The sequence below is a fragment of the Pezoporus flaviventris genome, unplaced genomic scaffold, assembly GCF_033815535.1.
Source record: "Pezoporus flaviventris isolate CSIRO_AGI_PZ_B2104156 unplaced genomic scaffold, CSIRO_AGI_Pfla_v1 ptg000040l, whole genome shotgun sequence".
Classification (NCBI taxonomy): domain Eukaryota; kingdom Metazoa; phylum Chordata; class Aves; order Psittaciformes; family Psittacidae; genus Pezoporus; species Pezoporus flaviventris.
Genome location: NW_026892588.1, coordinates 5,819,156 through 5,840,012, shown reverse-complemented (window position 1 = coordinate 5,840,012; position 20,857 = coordinate 5,819,156). Strand labels below are relative to the sequence as shown.

Sequence of the window (20,857 nt, the reverse complement as noted above, 5' to 3'; positions counted from 1 at the left end):
AAATAATTAACACCTGTGCCTGCAAAATTAGCCTGTGATATAAGTGGAAAAAGATGTTGCTTGACAGCCTTGAGGATGCTACAAAATAAAAAGAGCTTATACCTCCTCTTTGAATTGAGAATCTAATGTACCGTCAGATAGCTGTCTTTATTATGAACAAGCAACCTGTGTTTATATTTACTTTGAATGCAGAGATGCATCGTATATGCACGCATACATACGGACTCTTTGTTTATGAAGACAACAAATGTAACAATTCCCTATTGTACTGAACTAATAGCAATTAGATACATAAAAGAAAAATGTAATGGGCACCTTTTTGCTTTCCATTAGATTTTTGTAATACTTTGTTGCAGTAGAACAGTCATATTAAAAATATCAACAAAACCTTTTGCATTTAAACTGTGCTTTTGAAGAACTGAAGATTATGGGGAAAAGAAACAGAGGACAGGTCTTGGTGGCCTTTGGTTTCATGCCATATAATGTAATGGAGTGCTTGTTTTGATTTCCCTTCTTTTCAGGTTTAAGAGGCATGTTGAAATTCTATTAACCTTGTGTCTGTGATTATAAGGCTTAAAGCAATTCCTTTTCCAGTCTTCCAGGTCAGAAAGGAAACTGGCATTTTTAAACTTTGTTCAAGTAGTCTGGTTTTACAATGTTTTTCTTTGTGGTTTTGTTACGTGAAGACGTGGAAGCGTATCAAAAACTTGATTTTGCTAAGGAAATAAATTCATGTATGAATACTCTGGTCAGCATGCCTTGCAGTACTGCAAAAACCCCACTCCCTTGGCTTTCTGCTAGGGGTCATTAATTTCAAATAATGAATTTGACCTTTTTATGCATAGACTTAAAAAATGCATTCAGTTTTTCTTTTCATGCTAAGAGGAGTGTTGAGATCATAGATACAAGAAAGAAATATTATTAATATTTTATTGAAGTAGGAGCATTTATTTTTATAGAATGCTTTTCATTAGTGTTCTTTATGAAAAATGAATGATCAGATAAGATTTTAGAATATTCTACAGCAAAATGCTGGGGGTGTCGTACACTACTAGGCAGAGGTGATAGCAAAAGGCTGGAAAGCTTGCACGTAATCTTAACTCGTTTGTGTGTCCAGTGTTATAATACTGTAATACATACCTATCCGGTCCTTTGACTTGGATAGAATCGCTGGAACACTCCACCAGTCCCTGCTGTAGTTCTGGGCTGGTAAGCATTCAGTAGCTCTGGCATTTGCAGGTAACTCTGCGTGCTGTGGTGAACAGTTTTGTTTGCCCATCTCTGCAGCGTTTCAGCAGCATTTATAACCAGGCTAACATTATTTTAGAAGGTGATAGAACAGGAGTCCTAGATGGAAGGAAACTCAAAGGTTAGATATTTTAGGTGCTGTTATGATGGATCTCTTACAGGGGCGTGCAGCATTCATGCCTGGAAGCAGTGAGTGGCCTTTCACAGGTGCAGTGAAGTAAATTTTATGGTTATCTAAGAATGTATGGAAAAGTAAATGCAATAATGTCACACCTTAACTACTGTCCACAATACCAAGCTTTAAAAATGTCTGTGAGCATTAAGAGATTGATGTGATTTTGATGAATAGCCAGCACAGTGTATGGTAAAGTGTGAGAAAGACATTAATGCAGTGACTCTAAAAGAAATCATTGCCTCTGTGACTCTTTGGCTTTGCAAGAGTAAATTAATGATGGTTCTTTGGTGGTTTTGTTTTGTTTTTTTTTTAAGAACCATCAGTTAAGCATTTATAAGGATAGCATAGTAAGATTGCTGGAGAATGCATAACTATGATGGTATTCAGATTTCTGTTGGTTCTCTTTCTTAGCTGAACAAACCTGTGATTTCTTTCTAAAGCCTTTCTAGCTGCGTACTGAGAAGTGTGACAAAGAAAATGTAACTCTTCACTGGACTCACTGCACAAAATTAGGCTTGGTTTCTCTACCAGCCAGGGTTTCCCCTAAGAGGTTTCCTTTGCCTGTCAGGAAAAGTGCTTAGGTTCTGCATACTAGCTATTTCAGTTGCAGATAGCATGTTTCCTGAAAAAAAGAAATCTGAAATTTTAAGGTCTGTCCACAGCACACACGAAAGCTTTTAAGAGGTGCATGGGAAGTGTGTCCATGGATTTACACTGCACTGAATAAGAAAGTGTGTAGTATTGTTACACTGGATATGAAATGTGGTAAAAACATTTCAGGCTTTTTCTCCTTCCCAGCCCCCACAGAAACAACTAATATTAACCATACTATTACCATTTCAGTGGTGTTCTTTGTGATGAAATTCTGAAAGATATGAGAAGGTGTATAACTTGTAAATAAGGAGTAATTTATACTGGTACTGTTTACCTTACCTGACTTACTATATGCATGTTAGGCTTAAATAGAAATTGTAGAAAGTTCTGTAGCATGTTGTCACTGATGATATCACTTTTATAGGAACCTTCTGTAAATAGATGACAAAAAATGGAACTGATGCCACTGTGTTTGAGTTTCTTTTCTCATGCTCTTCAGTTCTGTCTCATTTGTCTTCTTTTTAACTCATTGAGAGTCTTGCACGCATATGGGCTGCAGGCTTGTGTTGAAAGCTTGCTAAGTATTCATGTCTTGATGCACGCTGTGTTTACAGTATTGGATGAATGCTCTCTTATTTTTGGTCTGTCTGTGGAAATGGCCTTATAGAGAGACCAATATTCTTACATATCTTGTGACATCTCTACTATTGCATAGCATTGCACTACTCATCAAATACGGGGTACCTGGTCTGCCCAGGTAAAATTGGTTTTCATTTTCCAGGGAAGCAGTAGTTCTGGCATGTCACCAGGTACAACAGGATATAGAATTTCAAAATTGCAAATAACATTCCTGAACACTGTAACAAAAATAATGGTAATGTGATTTTGTAATGTTTAAAGTTATTTTTTTTGTGCCTTTAATATAATGAGAATTGAAACCGTTATGAGCTAATCTATGCCTAATGGAACTTCAAGTAGGTGTCCAGAATAAAGAAAGATAGCTTTGCTGCTTTCTAGCAGTGATGTATTACTAGAATTGTAAGGAAAAGCTTTATGTGTTTTATTTATGTGTATAAATATTATAAAAATGTGCAAGTCAATTAACTGTAGTAGTATTTTATAAGCACTGGGAAAAATACATTGATATTTTACTAAACTGCTTTTTTTCCCTCCTGTTTTAGTTACCTGCCATGGTTTGAGGTATACTACAAGCTCCTAAATACCCTGGCAGATTACTTGGCTAAAGAACAGGTAATTTTAGATACTGTGTTTCTTTCTGTAAAGTAATTATCTGGAAATAATAGTCACCATTTGAAGTGCTGTGAAGTGGTTCTAAGCTGTTTGAAAGTTAAACGTTTTTACATTCCTCATACTGAAATTCAAAGAATCTGGACACACAGCTGCTACTGTCCCTCGAATCCCACATTAATCGTAAAAAGCTGCTGAGAATATACCTGTACAAAGTGTCAGTGTGAGCAAAGTGTCACATCACTGGAGATCTGTATGACATACTGATTGTAAACTGTAGATCTTTGGAACTATCTGATTATCAGTTACAATATGATGTACTGTTTCACCCTTCATATTAACTAACAACTACCTCTCGTAATTCTGTCATCTCCAGCAATCATCAACTAGCAAGACAAAATTACTTGGCAGCATTTGGTGAAGAATCATGATAGTTTTGTTTGCATATTCATGAGCAATTAAATGCATTCCAGGATTATGCAGGAAAGGAAATACTGGCATCTGCCTTTACTGAGAACATTAAAGCTATACTTTTCCACTTTAACTGTATTAGTGTACTAGGTTGTAATTAAAAAAAAAGCATCAATAGTCAGCCATATGCTGCAGACTGGAAAAGTTGATATTTCAGGAATACATGAACTGTAGATTAAGCAATTATTGTACATTGTAGTTAATGGACTGTAGAAAAGGATGGTATTTTATTTAAAAAGAAAATGCAGTAGGAAAGTTTGGGGTTAGCTGTGTTTAAAGTGTAGAACATATTTAAGTGTTATAAATGGTATAATGAGACTTTGGTTTTGGTCCCGGTTTCACTGTAACAGTAAAAATTGTTATTAAGGTTGTATTTGACAGAAGGGATAGGGATTGTCTTCTCCTTTGTTTCTTCACCACTGGTTCTGGCATTGCAACTAAATTAAACTGCTGGCTTGTAAGTTTGTTGTCCTGTATGCTGAGAAAACTGTTTTGATGGGTCAGAAATTTTTAGCAGCGTATGGAAGTATTTTGTTGCATTGCCCAGTGCCGTTATCTGTGAGGAGCCTGTTAGAGGACATTGCGCCCTTCTGGCCCAGGTACTGTTGTATGAGCAAGAGCCAGACCCAAAGTCTTGTTTACTAGTAAGAGATCCAGTAGTGTTATCATTCGTACAGGGAGAGGTGGAAGCTTCCTGCAAACTCAGACAACATGTTTAAACACTGGTCCTGGCTTGTCACTGGTGTTTTTGTTTTTACTCTGACAACAAAAAGAATTGAACCTCCATGGACAAAAACCCAAAACTGAATGAAAATCCTAAACTAAGATGGGGGATCCTAGTTAAATCTGGTAGCTGCATGTACTTTTTAGTAAACCTTACTAACTGTTTCATGTGCTCTGATAAATAATTTTTAAAGGGTACAATGTCTATGTAGCTGCATATTTAGTAAAACTTTGAACAGATAAATATCGTAGATAACAGCTTTAGGAAGGTGATGTCCAAGAGGCACAAATCAGCTAGATGTGTTAACACTATTTTCAGTTGCAAATGATGAGATTCATTTAAGGAGTATATGGGGAAATATGTAAAAGATTGACTTGCAGATACAATCGTTTTCTGAGACAGAAAATCGGGTTGAATTTTATGCTTAATATTTAAATACTTCGCTGTAAATTACAGTTGTCTTTCTCATTAAACATACATATCTTTGTCAATATGTAGTTTAATGTGTAGCAAATGGTCTTTTTTTTTCTTAATACAATAATTAACTACCTTTAATTACATTCCCTATAGGAAAATGACTCGAATGATTTGTTGAAATCGTTGTATAGCCATCCTGTGCCAAAGGCGAATGTTTTAGTCAGTTTAAGTGTGGTAAGTATTCTCTGTTTAACTCCTGCTCCAGACTCTAAAGTAGTACATAAGGCTGAAACAAACAAAAAGCCCCATAAACTACCTTTGTAAGGAGTAAACTTGTGTTACTTCCCATCATTAAGTGGCTTGGCCAACTTTTTTCTTTTTGTCTGCGCAGAGTAGAGTTTGTCTCTGTCTGATGTTCCCTTATAGTCATAAAGAAGCAGAAATTGTGAGTTTGCTCTATGGATAAAGTAAGCTGCAGTGGCATCTAGCAGTGCTAAAACAACTTTTTTTGTGCTTCCAGCTATTTCATGTAGATACTTTTGGTTTCTCCTGCTGTGAATTGGGAGATACTAACTCTTGTTTTATTGCTTCTCAAGTCTGAGTAGGTAGACTTGCAGGACTGGACAAAAATCTGTGTAACCTTCTTTCCCATCATCCTTCCCCTTCTTCCTAGTATTTCTTGACTATGCAAAAATTCTGTAGGAAAGATGGTAGGAGAATTGTTCTGCATTACTTGAAACTTTCGGCACATCTAGGTGAAAGAATGTGTCCATGCCTACTTTGCTTTTGTGCTTTGACTTTTCATGGTGTGGGACTGAACATTGATTGGTGAAGTGGTGTTGCTGCAGAAACATCAAAACGTGGGCCTGTCCGTGATACAGTTCCTTAAGTTCTTAACAGAAATAGCATATGGGTGCATGTTTAAATACATTTGTAGTGCCTGCATGAAATGTAAAGCCAACACAGAGCCTCTGCTGTCTCTAAGTTATTCATGTTCAAAGCGTCTGTACAGTTACTGCACTCATAAATATCTATATGCAAATAACTGTTTCTTGATTGAACTATTACAGTTTGCAGGGCACAGAAAGAAGTGACTTTATAAAGGCTTCCCTTATGCACATACTGAAAGATCTTTAGATTATTTATCTTGACCTTGTTTGTGTCATTTCCTGTTACTTTTAACTCATTTATTTTAGAATTGAGCCCAATACTTCAAGTAAAGTGCAGACTCTAGAGAAGCATATGGTCCTAGTATGAAGGCATACAGAAATGAAAAGTCTACTACTTCTGTTCCAATAGTTACCTTGCTGCTTAGCATACTGCTACCTTATTTTATTTTTTCACATTCCTTGTTATTTTTTTTTCATTAGGCTATAATATAAATTTGACAAATGCTTGGCTGCAGGTACAGTCAAGCAAATACTGTGGGTTCAGGTGGGACAGAGCAGGAAGGAATAGATTAGCCTAAATCAGAATGCTGCAGATCAGGATCTACAGGCATCTACTTCTGCAGTGCTCAGTGCTGCAGGGAAAGGTTTATGTCACTTTCAGTTCTAACTTTGTGTGCCTAGGCTTTTATATTGGTGTTCCTTCCATGCTCTTTGTTTATTGTAAATAAGCTAGACTGGAACCATCAGTAGTAATAGACTTAAAAAGAAGTTAGAGTCTGAAAAACAATTGTAAAAGTATCATCATGATGAGGCTTTTAATTGTGCCAAGATGAGTCTAACTCAAAGTTCCTGATGCAAAATTAGCATCCCCCCTCACATTTACTCAGGTAGCTGCAGGGCTTGTAGGTGTTGAAGTGAGGTTCAGATGGCAGACTACAGTGGTACTGAAGACTGCATGTATATAATTATGCATAAATTGTGCCCAATATCTGGATACATGGTGTTTCCCAGTAATCCTTGGTCAGGAGGACAGCAAAATCCCTTGTCCAGTTAGGGACTAAGTTCATCTCTGACCTATCAGTCCCTGTAACAAATATTTGCAGCTGAAATTTGAGGGGTGAGCATTCATTCTATGCAACCTGAGCTTAAATGTAGTTTGGGTCACTTTTATTTTAACCATAGAGGTATAATAAAGGTGATTGTGCCTCTATAATTATAATAAAAGTTATTAGCTCCTTTCCCTCCCCCTCCACATTTCTCTATGTTGGAAAAGCTAATTCAAATAGGGGAAGAATGCAAAGAATAAAACATATTTCAGCCGATATTTTAAACTTGGAATATTGAAAGCATTAGAGTCAGCTTTGGTCTTTTTGTTGGAAAACTACAAAGTCAATTGTTCAATCTTTCTCTCATCTTGCATAAGAACCAAGAGATGATTTTTGCAAGTGAGCAAGATTTGAAAAAACATCCTTGTCTTGTATTGGTGAGTTTAAAAGGCAGTGACTATCTAAAGCCTATTGTAATTAAAGAAATAATTGCTTGCTATAGGATCTCTCTTTTGATTTCAGGCTTATTTATATCTCTCCTTCAGGAAATTCTGCTGCTGTCTTTAGCCTAAAAGAACAGTCTAATATCAATGTACCTAATCTGTTTAAATCAATCTAACTTAAAGAGCTGTCTGTGTGTCATAATTCTTTTGCAAAGAGCACAACCAAAATCAAACTCTTAAATTGATGAAGAAAGCTTGCATTTTCTAGTGTTCTTTTAGAGAAAACTTTATACAGGACAGCAACTATTAATTTAGTATCTCTTCCAAGGTTGTACAACTTCCTAAGGGAGTTCACAAAGATGTACAAGGACTCCATACTACATTATTTTTGCTGCTTTATGACTCTTAATGACTGCAGTAATGGGTCTCATAGTTCTGACTTCCTTTTCTGTTTAATGAGTGAAATATTATTACTTTGTTAATTATAAATAATTACTTCTCTAAGTTATTAACTTCATTACTCAGAAATCTTTTGATAAATATTCTGTGACCTTATTCCATATAGGAAATCATTTTCTGTTCTCAATATACTTCTGAAGAACATAGGCATTCCATTTTTCTGAATATTTTCCTATTCTTGACTAGAGCAAAAAAACCTTAGCTTTTTTTTCTGTCTGTTATTGCAAAACAATAACCTGGGATATTTATTGTGCAAGCGCTATGATGTTTATGGGATGCCTTTTTTAAGCCTTTTTTCCCCCCTAAAATTTTTAACTATGGCCAAATGACCTAATTTGTGGGGAACATTTTCTATTAAATATATCAAGCTGGTTTAATAAGTCTCCTAAACAGAGTTAATAGTATTGATACTTTTTTTCTCAAACACAAGACACATTTAATATCTTATAGACTTCCTTAATGTTTTGGTATATCTTTTGCAAGTTTGACTTGAAAACAAACTGTGTCTTTGTGTTGTTAATTATAGTTTTAAAATACACTATAAACCCAAAGAAAGTCTATGAAAAATGTCAAAATTCCATTCAAAACAACTAAAAGCTAAAAAGCCAATAATCACATTTCCTTAGTACGCACTTAAGGTTTTCTGACCTTGAAGATTTAGACTAATATGCAAAAATGCCTTAAAATAACTGGGATAATTCCATGTCTGATAGCTACTAAACACACTGGATTAATGAGAATAATTTAAATTACATCTGTTTTTAGTTTAATCCGTTTTATATTTACATCCTAGATGGCCTCAAACTAAGATGCATAAAACTGCTAATGTATTTCATCAATGACTGCAGAATCTCAAGCTGTCAGACCTTGTATTTCTGTTAGCATGTTTCTGAATCAAAGATTTTTGGAAAGAAAAGAGAATGTCTATCAAGTAATAATATTTCTATGCTAATTAATTTTCTCATGTGAATGGTGTTTCCTTTTCCATTCTGAATTCACATTTTGTCCTTTCACATTTTTGGTTTGTTTTTGTTCCAATATCTAAATCAATGTCTAAGTTAATCAGTGCTGCTCTCAGGCTTGCGACAACATTTAAACCTGGGTTAATTTCGGTGTTATTTCAAAACTGCAGCCAGCGTTTTATTCTCTTGGTTTGTGTGCTGTGCTGAACCAGAGCTTGTCATTTTATGTCATGATCTGCTTAATTCTTTGTCTAGTAGTGGTAGGAATGCTATTGGAAAAATGGCTTTTTGCTTAAACAAAGATGGGGGTGGCAATCCTAAAGGGTGGGTTTTTTAAAAATGAATTTTTTGCTTTTGTGTGCATACATTATTAATTCCTTTTCCCCATTGATTAGCACTCGTATTTCATTACTCCTGATATAACTGGATTGCCAACAATCCCTGAAAGCGTAAGTATGCAGTTTCTTATTTATTTCGAAGTATCAACCTAATTCTGTGGGTAGGGCTGAACTCAGCTTTTTTTATTTTTATCAATAAGAGATTTTTTTTTCCATGGCTGTTTTTAGAGTGTGATTGATGTCTATTATTACAACCTTTAGCTTGTAGTTACTGTTGCATTCATCATTAACCTGTTTTAAAGCATTAACAGGGCATTTTTGCCCACTGCTGCAGCCACCCTTTGTTCATAATTACTTTGCTTGTTTGCATTTATTGAGATTATTTATGTAAAATATATTCTACTTCTGCACCTCATGTTATTTGAATACCTGCCCTATAAACGCTGCATTGCTAAGCTGCAAATTCAGCTATCAAGATATGCAGTTATTTTTTTGTGCAAGAAGGCATTGTTTCAGGCTTTCTGAAAACATATCATACCTGCTTACATTTGGATGGTAACCATGCACCAGCAATGCTGGTGGTGGTTATTATTATTTTTTTAATCCAGACATGCATTCTATAGATGCTACATCCTTGATGGTGCTGGGGGTAGGTTGCAAACATGTAATCTCAGATCACATTCTCTATGATGTGTTTATCTGGATAACAACTAATAAGGAGCTTCGAAACTTTCTGCTTTCCACTCTTGCATCTGGAATTGAATATGGATGTATGAATATATAGATGTGCATTTTTACACTTTCAAATAACAACTTCCTTATGAAAGTTGAGCTGTTTTGGGGGTTCACCCCAGTACAAAATCACTCAGCACTGCAGAACTCGTTCTTGGTAGATGTGGTGTTAGTGCTGGAGGTGTGATGGAAGTGTGCTCACAGCCTCTGTGTTGGTGCAGCAGCGGAGCATGGTGGGGAAGAGGTCCCAGCCATCCGCTCCCTGCCTCCATGCTGCAGGTGAGAAGGGAGGTTGTGTCTCTCAGCATCTCAGCTGGACAGTGGCCCCTGCAGTGCAGGGTAGGATGGGCAAGGGAAGAGAGAAGGGGAAGGAAACAGAGCCCAGGAAACCTGGGCTGGTAAGAATTGGTAGGGTGCTTATAGCAGCGGGAAGGTCTCTGGGTGCATCTGTGATGGTGGAAAGGATTCTGCACAAGGTGCAGCCCTTGTTGTAATCCAGAGCTATGCAAAGTTACTGGGTAGAGGAGTAAAAGAGAGAACTGTTGCTACAGGGCCTCTTTGGGCAGGACAGACCCTAGTTTTTAAATGGTTGGTTGGGGCTTTGAGCAACCTGGTCAATGAAAGGTGTCCCTACCTGTGACGGGGGGGTGGAACCAGATGATCTTTAAGGTCCTTCCAAACCTAAACCATTCTATGATTCTATGATCTGTTTCATTTTATGGGCTGAATTCCTCATTTTAAAGAATTTTCTGTTCTAGCTTACTATTTGGGATTCTAGTAAAGCATAGCTTTTGGAGGTTCAAAGTTGTGTTACGCGTTCAACTTGAAGAAAATGTGGGAAAGCACATTAGCTTCTGACTGATGGAGATCTTGTGGTAGTAGCACTTTGGATTTATTCTGTGGGAGAAAGGAAAAGTAATTTTGAAGGTGCCTTTCTATAATTCTGAGTCAAGATAATGTGGTACTAATGGAGAGTTAGAACATGCAGGGAGTGAAGACAGAAGGTAATTACAGTAAATTAGCAATAAAATGAGTTTCCTTATTCTTTGCTCCAAGATCACCGTGTTTCAGGGGCAGTAACTTTTCAGGTGTAATACAGAATAACTGTAACTGTCTCCCAAAGATCCACTGGTCTGTGCAAGATTGCAGACTTTTTATAACAGCTTTTGCAAAGCAGGATCAGCTTACCATTATCAGCTGTAGTGTTAGAAGGTATCTGAGGCAAATTGGACTCAAATTATCAAGGTGGATTGGCCAGTTAAACAACCAGTTAAAAGCAGCACACGAAAGATCAAAGTTTCAGTCTCATTGGAGTGTTTGTATCCTTAAAGCTCTTGTTTTCATATCTTCTGAAACTTTATGCAGCATGGACTGGGCCTTTGAATTAATAATACATTTCTGAATTTGCATGAAACTGGATCGTCCATTGGATCTTCTTTTGTCTTTTCAATATATTTTTAAATTTAATATCTTAATATATCCAAAAAGGAGGTCAACCTTCTGATAATCATCCAAGCTAACAGTTCATATAGTGGAGCCTGTAAGGAGATAAACCAGCAGGTGGTGATAGGTAGCTCTGCCCCATGCTGCGCTCCCTGATAGTGGAGGGCTGTGAGCTGGAGAGCCTGTAGCGGGCAGCTATGTCCTTGCCCCGATAGGAGAGGTGCCGACAGTCAGCAGGGTCACCCGGCCCTAAAGCCTTTACCACTTGTCTTGCCCTCACTGTTGGTTTCAGGGTTGCATTGCCTTGCAGCCAGCTGTTGGCCACATCCAGAATAGACTAACAGTTCCAGTGTTCTGATTGCTATCCTTGGGTTGGAGCAGTTAGTAGACCTCCTACATTAATATTCAGTAATATGTTTTTCCTGAGATGCGTAAGAGTTCTGGTTGCAGATACAATAATGAATGTGTGAAATCGAATGCTCTGTATATTATGAGGTGTATTAGTATATTTTCATATGTATTGTCTAGCATTTCCAAAAATTTGCTGTTGTCCCAGGCATTTTTGCTGGTAGCCATTTTAGCTTATTCAGAAGCTTATTGTATGTCTCTGCACTGTGCCATGCAGAAATACTCTTAAGTTCAGTTTAAGAGATCTTTCTTTAAGTACTCTTAAGCTTAAGAGATCTTTTCCCCCCACCCTCTTTCTCTTCCCCCCCATTTTGAGTTGTCTAAACTATGAATAAAAGGTGCTGGTGAGTTTGCTTTTCATTCAACCCCACAGTGTATATGGCAGCGGGGTTCTTTTTAGGGGTGAAAAGTGTGTCTGTGGGACCGACCCAGTACCTTCTACCAGTGCAGCTAGACATTTGATGTCTGGTACATACAGCTCAAGTGAAAACTTGGTGTTTTTCAGCCAGCTGTTTTGCTGTACTTGAAGTAGAATAAAATGTGTTGACTTTGAAAGAGCCTGGCAAAATAGCAGTTTTATTGTTGTAGCTATGACAGAACAGTTATTGCAGTGGTGGAAGATCTGTTTTTGGGTTGGGAGTAATGGTTACTTTAATTAGCATATGGTGCTACGGGTATGATGCCAAATGTCATATTTTTCAAAAGTTTTTGGGGAAAAAAAAGGGAGGGACAAGTCTAAATTCACAAACATAACTGAATGAGCAAAATACGAATAACTTACACCAAATTATATTTTCATTGGCTTTAAAACTTAAATCCCTCTGCATCAAAATTTGTATGCTTTAAGAATAATTCTTTCATGATTTGGGTGGGTTTTTTCCCCACCTACTAATTGGACAGATTTATTTATTTTTAAGTAATATATTTAATTTTTTTTAAGTAATATATTTAATGTTCCACTTAGCTACTGTTGTTGCTGTATTGTTAACATCTTATTTATTTAAACAGAGAAACCTCACTGAATATTTTGTTGCTGTGGATGTGAACAACATGCTGCAACTTTATGCCAGTATGTTGCATGAGAGACGAATCATTATTACCTCTAGCAAACTAAGCACTGTAAGTACTTCACACATCTCCTTTTAAGTGGAATATACTGAACATTTCACAAAATGACCTACAGACCTTTGTGGTTTTAGATATGTTCCATGTGTACTTATAAGACAATATCTACATACTCTTCTGATATATGGTTTTAGTCTGGCTCTTGAAGTACAAAAGTCTGATTTATGTAAGAACTACTCAGATACATTAAGTCAGGTTAATTATTTTTCTTATCAGGAGATGAGAGTTCTTTAACTCTCCTGAGTTCATTTCTGTGCCTCCTAACCTAAAAAGAATTCTTAAGGGCTATTATAAGATCTTTATTATTCACTTGTGGCTTATGCCATTGGAGCTACTTGAAAGAAATCAAGGGTCCATAATAATAGCAGCTTTCTTAACCTGGTAATAGATAGATTCATCTTTCTTAGAGTGGTTTGGGAGTGCATACTGTAATATCTCTGATTTGGAGCAGCTCTTCAGACTGATAATAATGTACAACTCAAAATAGCATTTTTTTATTAAAGGTTTTTAGGCTAAATTAATTTTTTTTTCCTGCTTTATGCCTGCATAGACTACTTAATAAAAGAATGTTGAGTTTCATTTTGGAAGTATGCCTAAATATTCAGATATTATTTTGTTTTAGTCTTCCCAGAATCTTACTGTTTTTTAAAATATTCTCTATTTTGAAAATATTCCCAAGATTAATTTTGCATTACTATAAGACTGTCACTTTATAAAGAGCTTTCACATAGAATATATTTTTTATGCAGAATCTTTAGCTTGTTAAGCGCAGTCATTAAAAATACCTTTATTTTTTTTGAACACTACTGCATAAAATAATCTTGTTTAATATGTTTTCTGTGGTGGAAAATCAACATTATGTTCCTGAACCCTGTTACTTGTACTACCAAATAAATGAACAGCTGTTTTCAACACATTGGATATAGTATTGAAAGTTAATATTTTTCAAAGACTTGCAGGTGCAATACATACATGAACATGCAGGGAGCGAGACACTTCAGATACTAAATAGTGGATAAACCACCTTTAAATTCTTTTAAGTCAAAGGTAAATTGAAGATGAAGAAGACTCAGAATAGCCTTACAGGGCTGACAGGTTTTACAGTTCTTGGTGGTAATAACCATAACTGCCTTACTATTTTCCTTTTTGGGGAGTAAAAGAAATATGGGGTCATATAAGCAGAGGTCACGTGAGCAACTGTAAACCAGAAAAATAGTGAATGAATGATCTTCAAATTACCAGTCTTTGAAATATTATTTTAACCACCAAAGATTTTATTTTACCTTGGGAAAATGTCTGTATTTTACCTGCACCTCCCCCAACCCTGAAATAGCTAGGGGAAGAACTGAGTGTTGCAACCTGGCCCTAGTCTTTTACTGCTTTAGTAGAGTGGCGATAGGAATCACAATGGCAGCTCTGTGCCTGTGGAAGATTTATTCTGCAGGTGGGCAGGAGTGTGTCTGCTTCACATGATTTGGAAATGTACTCTTGGGCTGCATGTAGATCCTCTTAAGACTTGTTTCTGTTAGGCTGGACGTCTTAGCTCTCAGTTGCTATTATATGATGAGAAGAGGCGGTATCAGGATCATACTGCACTGATCCAGACTGCCTTATTTCTTTGTTCGCATTCCAAACACTTTGGAAGTCATTACAGAGCAATAAATATAGTATGCCTGTTGTGAGAAGCTTTAACTTTGTTCAGAATTCAGCTGTTTATTTCAAACTTTTAATGAAGTAGTAGTTATTTTGATGGTGTTTTCACTTGAAAATTTATATTGAAAATTTACATTCAGTGATAGGTAACAATAGCAAACATTAGTAATGGCATTTGGATGTCCTGAAGAATGTCTCAAGTTGTGAATGTAAATTGTAGATTGCAGGTCAAGTCCAAGAAGAGACAGCATATCAATTTCACTTCTGATTATTTCTTCAGTCTACTAGTGTTACTTAAGTCATAGCTAAATGAAATTACTGCCACATCATGTCTGATCCACATTTGATATAGGACTGGGTTAATTTTCACTTGCACTAGTGCATTCTGATAAAAGAGAAAAATAGACTTGGCTTATCAGGAACTTCAGGGACAGCTGCTACCTGCTAATCTCTTTCATAAACAGAACAGGACTGATGCGATGAGGTTTGCTTCTTTACAGGGCAGTGTAGTTTTTAAAGTAAATTAAACACTTCTCAGTATCTCCTGTAAGAATTTAATTGGCTTGCCAAGAATGATTAAATGTTTTTGGCATAAGATACTGCTTCTTTAAAATGTTGGATCGCTTAATATAATACAAATAAGCAAATGGAGTGTATTTGGACATTAGCATTTGCTAGCATTGTGCTTACTGCTGTGTACAAAACACAGCAGACTGGTACTTTTTGTCGCAAAGGTCATGTTTTAATATTCCTAAATTACAGCTTGATACCTGAAAAGATTATTTGTTCAAAAATAGTGCTTTCAAGTGCAACTTTCTGTTAAGGGAGTTGTTCCTTATCTTTGGGGTTAACTGAATATCAAGTGTGTATGTCAGTTCATGAAGACTGGGTTGTGATGTCACCTTCAAGTTATCAGCTCTGTCTCGGTTCACTATCTCAGGGCAGTGACTGATAACAAAAGGCATAATTCAAGGCCTGGCTCACTTTCTCCTCACCCTTCTTGTGGGGGGTCAGGAAAGGATAACTACACTTGCTTATGTACAGGAATTCTTTGTCTAGCATTTTTGCCCTCTAAATTTCATGCTTTCATTGTACTCAAGGTTTACATTGGAAGAAAAAAGAGGAAGAGGAAAGAGGGTTGCCTATTTTAAGCCATTGAATAGAATTTTTTAATAGGGGAAAAAAAAAAGGGGTGTGTTTCAATTGTCAGTTTATTTTATTTCGGGCAAGCAGAACTTGTTTTATATTAATCTTCTGATTTTTACAATTATTAGGTGTTCTTTACATCTTTCTTTAAATTGATTTGCTGTGGTTTTACCCCCTTTAAAAGCTCCTTTGGTGGAGATCTTTGTCTATTTGCCCTACCAATTACTATGAAGATGTAAGTGGAAACTTCCCACCACTTCTTTCTGTCATAGCTTCTGGGTCATTATTTCCCCTAACTGTTGATTCTTTTATTAGCTTGACTTTCCAACCACTTTAATAATGTGATTATCAACAACCTCACAGCTTGCTTCAGTCTTAGTGTTAGAGTGAGATGGATTCAGCTAGCCTGAAGGATTATGCTCTGTAAGATGTTTGTAGCAAAAATTACCATTTCTGGCTTTTGAACAGTAAACTGTGAAAGAGAAACAAATTATATGGCTTTGGATTAAGTGAAAGGATGAATGAAACAAAGGAATTGATCTATTCACAGAGGTGGCTGTTAGTTGTTTCACTTTAGCTGTAAAAGGAAGACCTTTCCGAAATGTCGTTCTGTATGTTCTTGCACAGCACTGTTTCCTCACACGTTGCTGCATCTGCATGTATTATTATTAGTTGCATAGAGCAGTATGAGTTTCAGTACAAATAATTTTTTTAATTCAGTCTTACTATAAATTATTGAAGTGCTGGGGATGGCTTTTCCAGGAAGGCTGAACTACGGCATTGATTTTATGCATGCTGGAGGCAGGCCCTAGATGTTTTAGCCCCAAGTGCACCTGCTGTGGTAGTCTACCAGAACATCATATCACACTCTCACGTATCCAAAGCAAAGGAATAAATCATGATTGTACAACAGTGCATCAGTTGACTTATTGCTGTTTTGTGACCGGAGGTAGGAAGGATTGCTGTTTAAAGCCATGTCATCGGTTCTCAAGTCACTCAAGCATGAAAGCTTGTCATATGCCTCTGTAATTGTACCTCACCAGTCTTTCCCTAACTAGTCAGCTGGGGCTGTGCGTTTTGTCTCAAACACCCGGCTGGCCAGTGTCTGACAGGAGCTTTCTCATCATCCTGTCAGCAATATGCTAACTAGAGTGTATCTTCTGTGGCCTACACTGGCAGGTGGAAAGGATGCTACACTTTAAAGCAAATGCCTAAACATTACCTCCATTTTGACCAGTATTTGTTTCAGGTAGTATAAGTTTGATGTGTCTGAGAGCATGGTGGTTACAAAGTTCTGCTTTGTAGTGGCTGTAGGCTTCTCTGGTGATCCCTCTGAAACCAAACATGTATGTCAATAAACAATACAGATTTTTTAATTTTCTTTTTTGTGGTGAAGGAGCGCTGAATATAAGTTTACACACAAACATACATTTGTGCAGTTACTTTTAATGTTGCTTATATGAACAGAGAGCTTTCTGCAGTTGCAGTAGTGAGGTGGACTGAGTGGTGGCTTTATGTTCCTTGCTGTGTTAGTCTTCAGGTATGGTCATGCTATTCATGGTTGCTGAGGCACTGGGAAGATGTGGAGGTTCCTTGGAGAATGTAATACCAGCCACTAGAGAAAGCAAAACACCTCTCACTCTGAACATCTTGTCCTTATGGATCTTTTCACTCGTCCTGCAACTCACCCTAAATCTGAGATTAAGTTTAATCTAAAATCCATATGTCCCAAAGCAGTGAAATTGGCAGCTGAATCAGAAAACAACTGTGATGGTTATCTGTTTCTCACTTCACTTAAATCTCTTTGTGGCTTACATGTTGGAGATTCATGGATATGATTAAAAAGCTGCCAAACAGCGCTTTATGGCTGGGTGAGGTCACTGGGGTGTGGTTTTGGGAGCACACTGTGCGTGTTAGTGTGGAGCTTGAAAAGACAATAGCTCCTTTTTTGTATTTTTATGTTTCTAAGTTCAAAGCTGGCTATTTATGGAGCCTCTTCTCTGGTGCACACTAAAGATCCAAGACAGTGGAACAGTTGGCTCCATACAGGCCTTCCATGTTGGAGAAAGCAGTAGCATTGGGAGCTGTCATACATCTTAGTCATGTGCTCACATTGCCTTATGTTAGGGTGATGCTCCTAATTGTGATTAAACAAACTAAAGCATCTAATTTATTTTAATTGTGCACTGTAGTGCTGTCACAGTTTTATCTAAAAATGTATTTATGATGTGTATGGCAGATCCATGGTAAATAATACTGTTCTAATAATGAAAAGATATAGATTTAAAATTTAATTTATGTCTCAAATTCCTGCAGTGTAGTACATAGTGGGCAGAAATGTGCAAGGGCTAAATTTAGTTCTTGGGAAACAAGAAATAGATGGGAATTTATTATTAACTTGCAAGGCAGAACAGATATTCCACTGATACTCGCTGAGCTCCCAGAAGCATAATTAGAAGTCATTTTGGAATATTAGGTCAATTAGACCATTTGGTCTGGGAGTAGATGAGGAGTGGTGTTTAATAACTTATTTAGATTTTAATAGTTCAGGTGTAAGCAGTCTGAGATAAACTGGGGAGAGGTGGGTGTTGTGGGTGCGTTTATGATCCCCTTGGGAACCTTTAAGGAGCGTACTTCTGGCAATGAAACTATGTGATGTCAATATAGAATCAAAATGTGGTTAGGATATACAGCCAGACTTGGAAGGCTCTCCCATCTTCAAGTTTGCAATAGTTTTCTCATTGCCACGGCATAACGTTAGGAGAGGTAATTGTGAAAGAATTTGTGAAAAGAAATTGAAATGTGTAGTCAACAAATAATTAATTTTTTTCTTTTAATAAGGAGGCAACAATAAAAAGTAACAGATTGTTGTTAACTGCCACCTATGTAAACCAAGAGCATCTGTTTCATTGGGGTTTATTAAAAGAATAAAATAAAATGCCAACCCCCCAAGACACACAAACACACACACACAAAAAAAAAAACCTGAACCCCCCCCCCCAAAAAAAAACAGACCACACCATAAAAGCACGTAGACAGAAAGACAGTCCTAAAAAAAATCATTTCAGAGTTACATTTGTGACTTCTTAGCACTTCCATGAAAAATTAAAGATTATCATAATCTGGGCCAAAAGTTTTTTCTTTTTCCAATTCATATAATCTTTGGCAATTCAGTAGAATCTGCCAGAACAAAATGCTGTACAGAGCCAGTGCAGGTGCTGCTGGGTGCATGTGCAGTCTAAGAGAAGCCTATCGGTACTGAGTCCTGGTGGTTGGACTGTATGAGAACTGAAAGAGTCTGTATTCTGTCGACCAGGACTGTCTCACCCCCTAAAAAAAAATACCACTGAAGTCATTGATGGTCATGTGGAGCATCAGATGTGTAGACGAGTTGTTGAAGGGTGTGTGAGTGTAATATCGTCTCTCTGTTCTAGTGTACCATTATGTCAAGATTTCCCCTTTTTCACGGCCACTGCTGCTTTATCACTTTTTTTTTTTTCCAAAACTCAATGGTTATGTCTACTCTTGCTCACAGTAAATAAGTTGTCTGTCAGCTATTCATAAGGAAGTCGTTCCCTGCTGCTTCTTAATTAGTGTATGGCAGAAGAGCATACCATGGAGTTGCTCTGGGGGAGAAAAGATTAATAAAAATTATTTTCCTGGACATTTTCCTTTCAGAAGTGAGAACCATTTATAGAACTCCTTTGTTTTTTGGGAAGCTAGCTCTTCCTGCATGGAGACAGGTCATAAAATAAAGGAGGGAGGAAAGGGTGAGTCAGGAGATAGTCAGGAAAAGGGACAAAAAGATGTGCATGTTTGTGTTCTGCGTTTTTGTGAGAGAAGAGGAGATAAAGAAGTTGGGAAATGAATGTCAAAATGAGAATGAACAAATTATCAAGAATGTGCAGAGACAAAATGAAGAAATATGGGGAAACAAATTATTGAACAGATCATGTAAAGAAGCATAGTTAGTTTATTGTAGGATAAACCAATATCAGAAGTGACATGTCCTTGGTATAGGTACAGTATGCAAGTGGTATTCCTTGTCGAGTGCTCACCTGTCCGCTACCACTTCAATTGTACTTTCTGCTCAGCTTCCACTATTGGGAAACATGTCACTTCCAGAGCCATAGGCAAGGAACAGTGTCTGCAGTCTTTTCCCTTCCAAGCTAATGCACAAGAATGGAGCCATAATGATGCTTTGTGAATCAAGAATTGCAAGAAAAGAATGAAACTGATTGCATATGAAGTGCTGTCATATTCATGAATAACACTTTTATCCTTCCTTCCCCCCCCCCCCCCCCCCCGAGATAATGATAAAAGGAAGTGGATAATACTGAAAAAAACACCCCCCAAAACAAACACAGGAGACAATAAGTTTTTTTATATTAGTGTTTTCTTTTTCAAATTTAATTTTCACAGTGGCAAAAGTGGAAATTTTCATTTGAAGACTAGAAATACGTTTCCCTTCTCCTGCCTGCCTCCTGTGAGAGAGGAGAGCTGGGGGTCACATTTCACCAACAGGAGGAAAATGCATTATGGCTCATTTAAGGTCCTCTCTCTTTTTCTTCTTAAAGATTATGGGGATGGCAGATGGGAAACAATTAGCCAGGAGCTAAATTAAAGAAATGCATGAGAAATGGCTTTGTATATCATGGCTTGAACAGTATATTCTGTTATCTTTTGTTTTCATTAGTGACTTCTGACTTCTCACCAATACCAGCAGGATGGACTAAGCTTGTGATTCAGGTCCACTGTTCATTCTTTAGAGCTGGGAAGGGATTTACGCTCTGTTGTAATCTAGTGAAAGCAAAGGCTCCCTTCCCACTTCTACTCCCCAACAGCTTCCCCCACCTAGTCAAGAAATGCACGGGAAGGTAGGTCTTGGTAGCTGTTAAGTATCTGTCACAGGTTTGGTGCCTGATCTCATTCCTGATCAAATGGGATTTAGATATGGATGCAACTCTAACAAAGCTTGTAGTCTTAGGAGATGTAATAATGTAGAGGAGGGGATTCCTTTCACCTGTACATCTGTTACCCTGTCAGGAAGCAGGTAATGGTTTCTCTATAGTTCTTGTGAACTGGGAGTTTTGGGGTAACAGCAGTAGGAGTTGGTCCAGTTTAATGGTTACTGTAAACGTGGTGGAATGGTGACCTGTCCCCTACAATTTATTGCCATAGGTATTAATAAGTAGATGAGATAACTAAAAAGAATCTTTGGCATCTTTCAACATATGTGTGGTCAAGGCAGTGGGAGGGAAACAGTTCTTTGGCCCAGTGGGGCTGTGAGGGAGGAGGGACATGGTGTTGACAAAGATTGACAGTGCTTGTGGAT

At 37.2% G+C, this 20,857-nt stretch overlaps 1 protein-coding gene across 3 annotated transcripts in view; it reads left to right on the top strand.

Annotated features, from left to right (window-relative positions):
- DENND1B (DENN domain containing 1B) overlaps positions 1-20,857 on the top strand; it is a 158,264-nt gene that overhangs the window by 78,592 nt on the left and 58,815 nt on the right. For 2 of the 3 annotated variants that reach the window (XM_061465561.1, XM_061465563.1), the window contains 5 exons: positions 3,199-3,268; positions 5,031-5,111; positions 7,191-7,250; positions 9,073-9,126; positions 12,607-12,717. In XM_061465561.1, coding sequence (XP_061321545.1) covers positions 3,199-3,268; positions 5,031-5,111; positions 7,191-7,250; positions 9,073-9,126; positions 12,607-12,717 — 376 coding nt within the window. The remainder of the gene's footprint in view (positions 1-3,198; positions 3,269-5,030; positions 5,112-7,190; positions 7,251-9,072; positions 9,127-12,606; positions 12,718-20,857) is intronic. The other variant, XM_061465562.1, reaches the window with a different exon arrangement.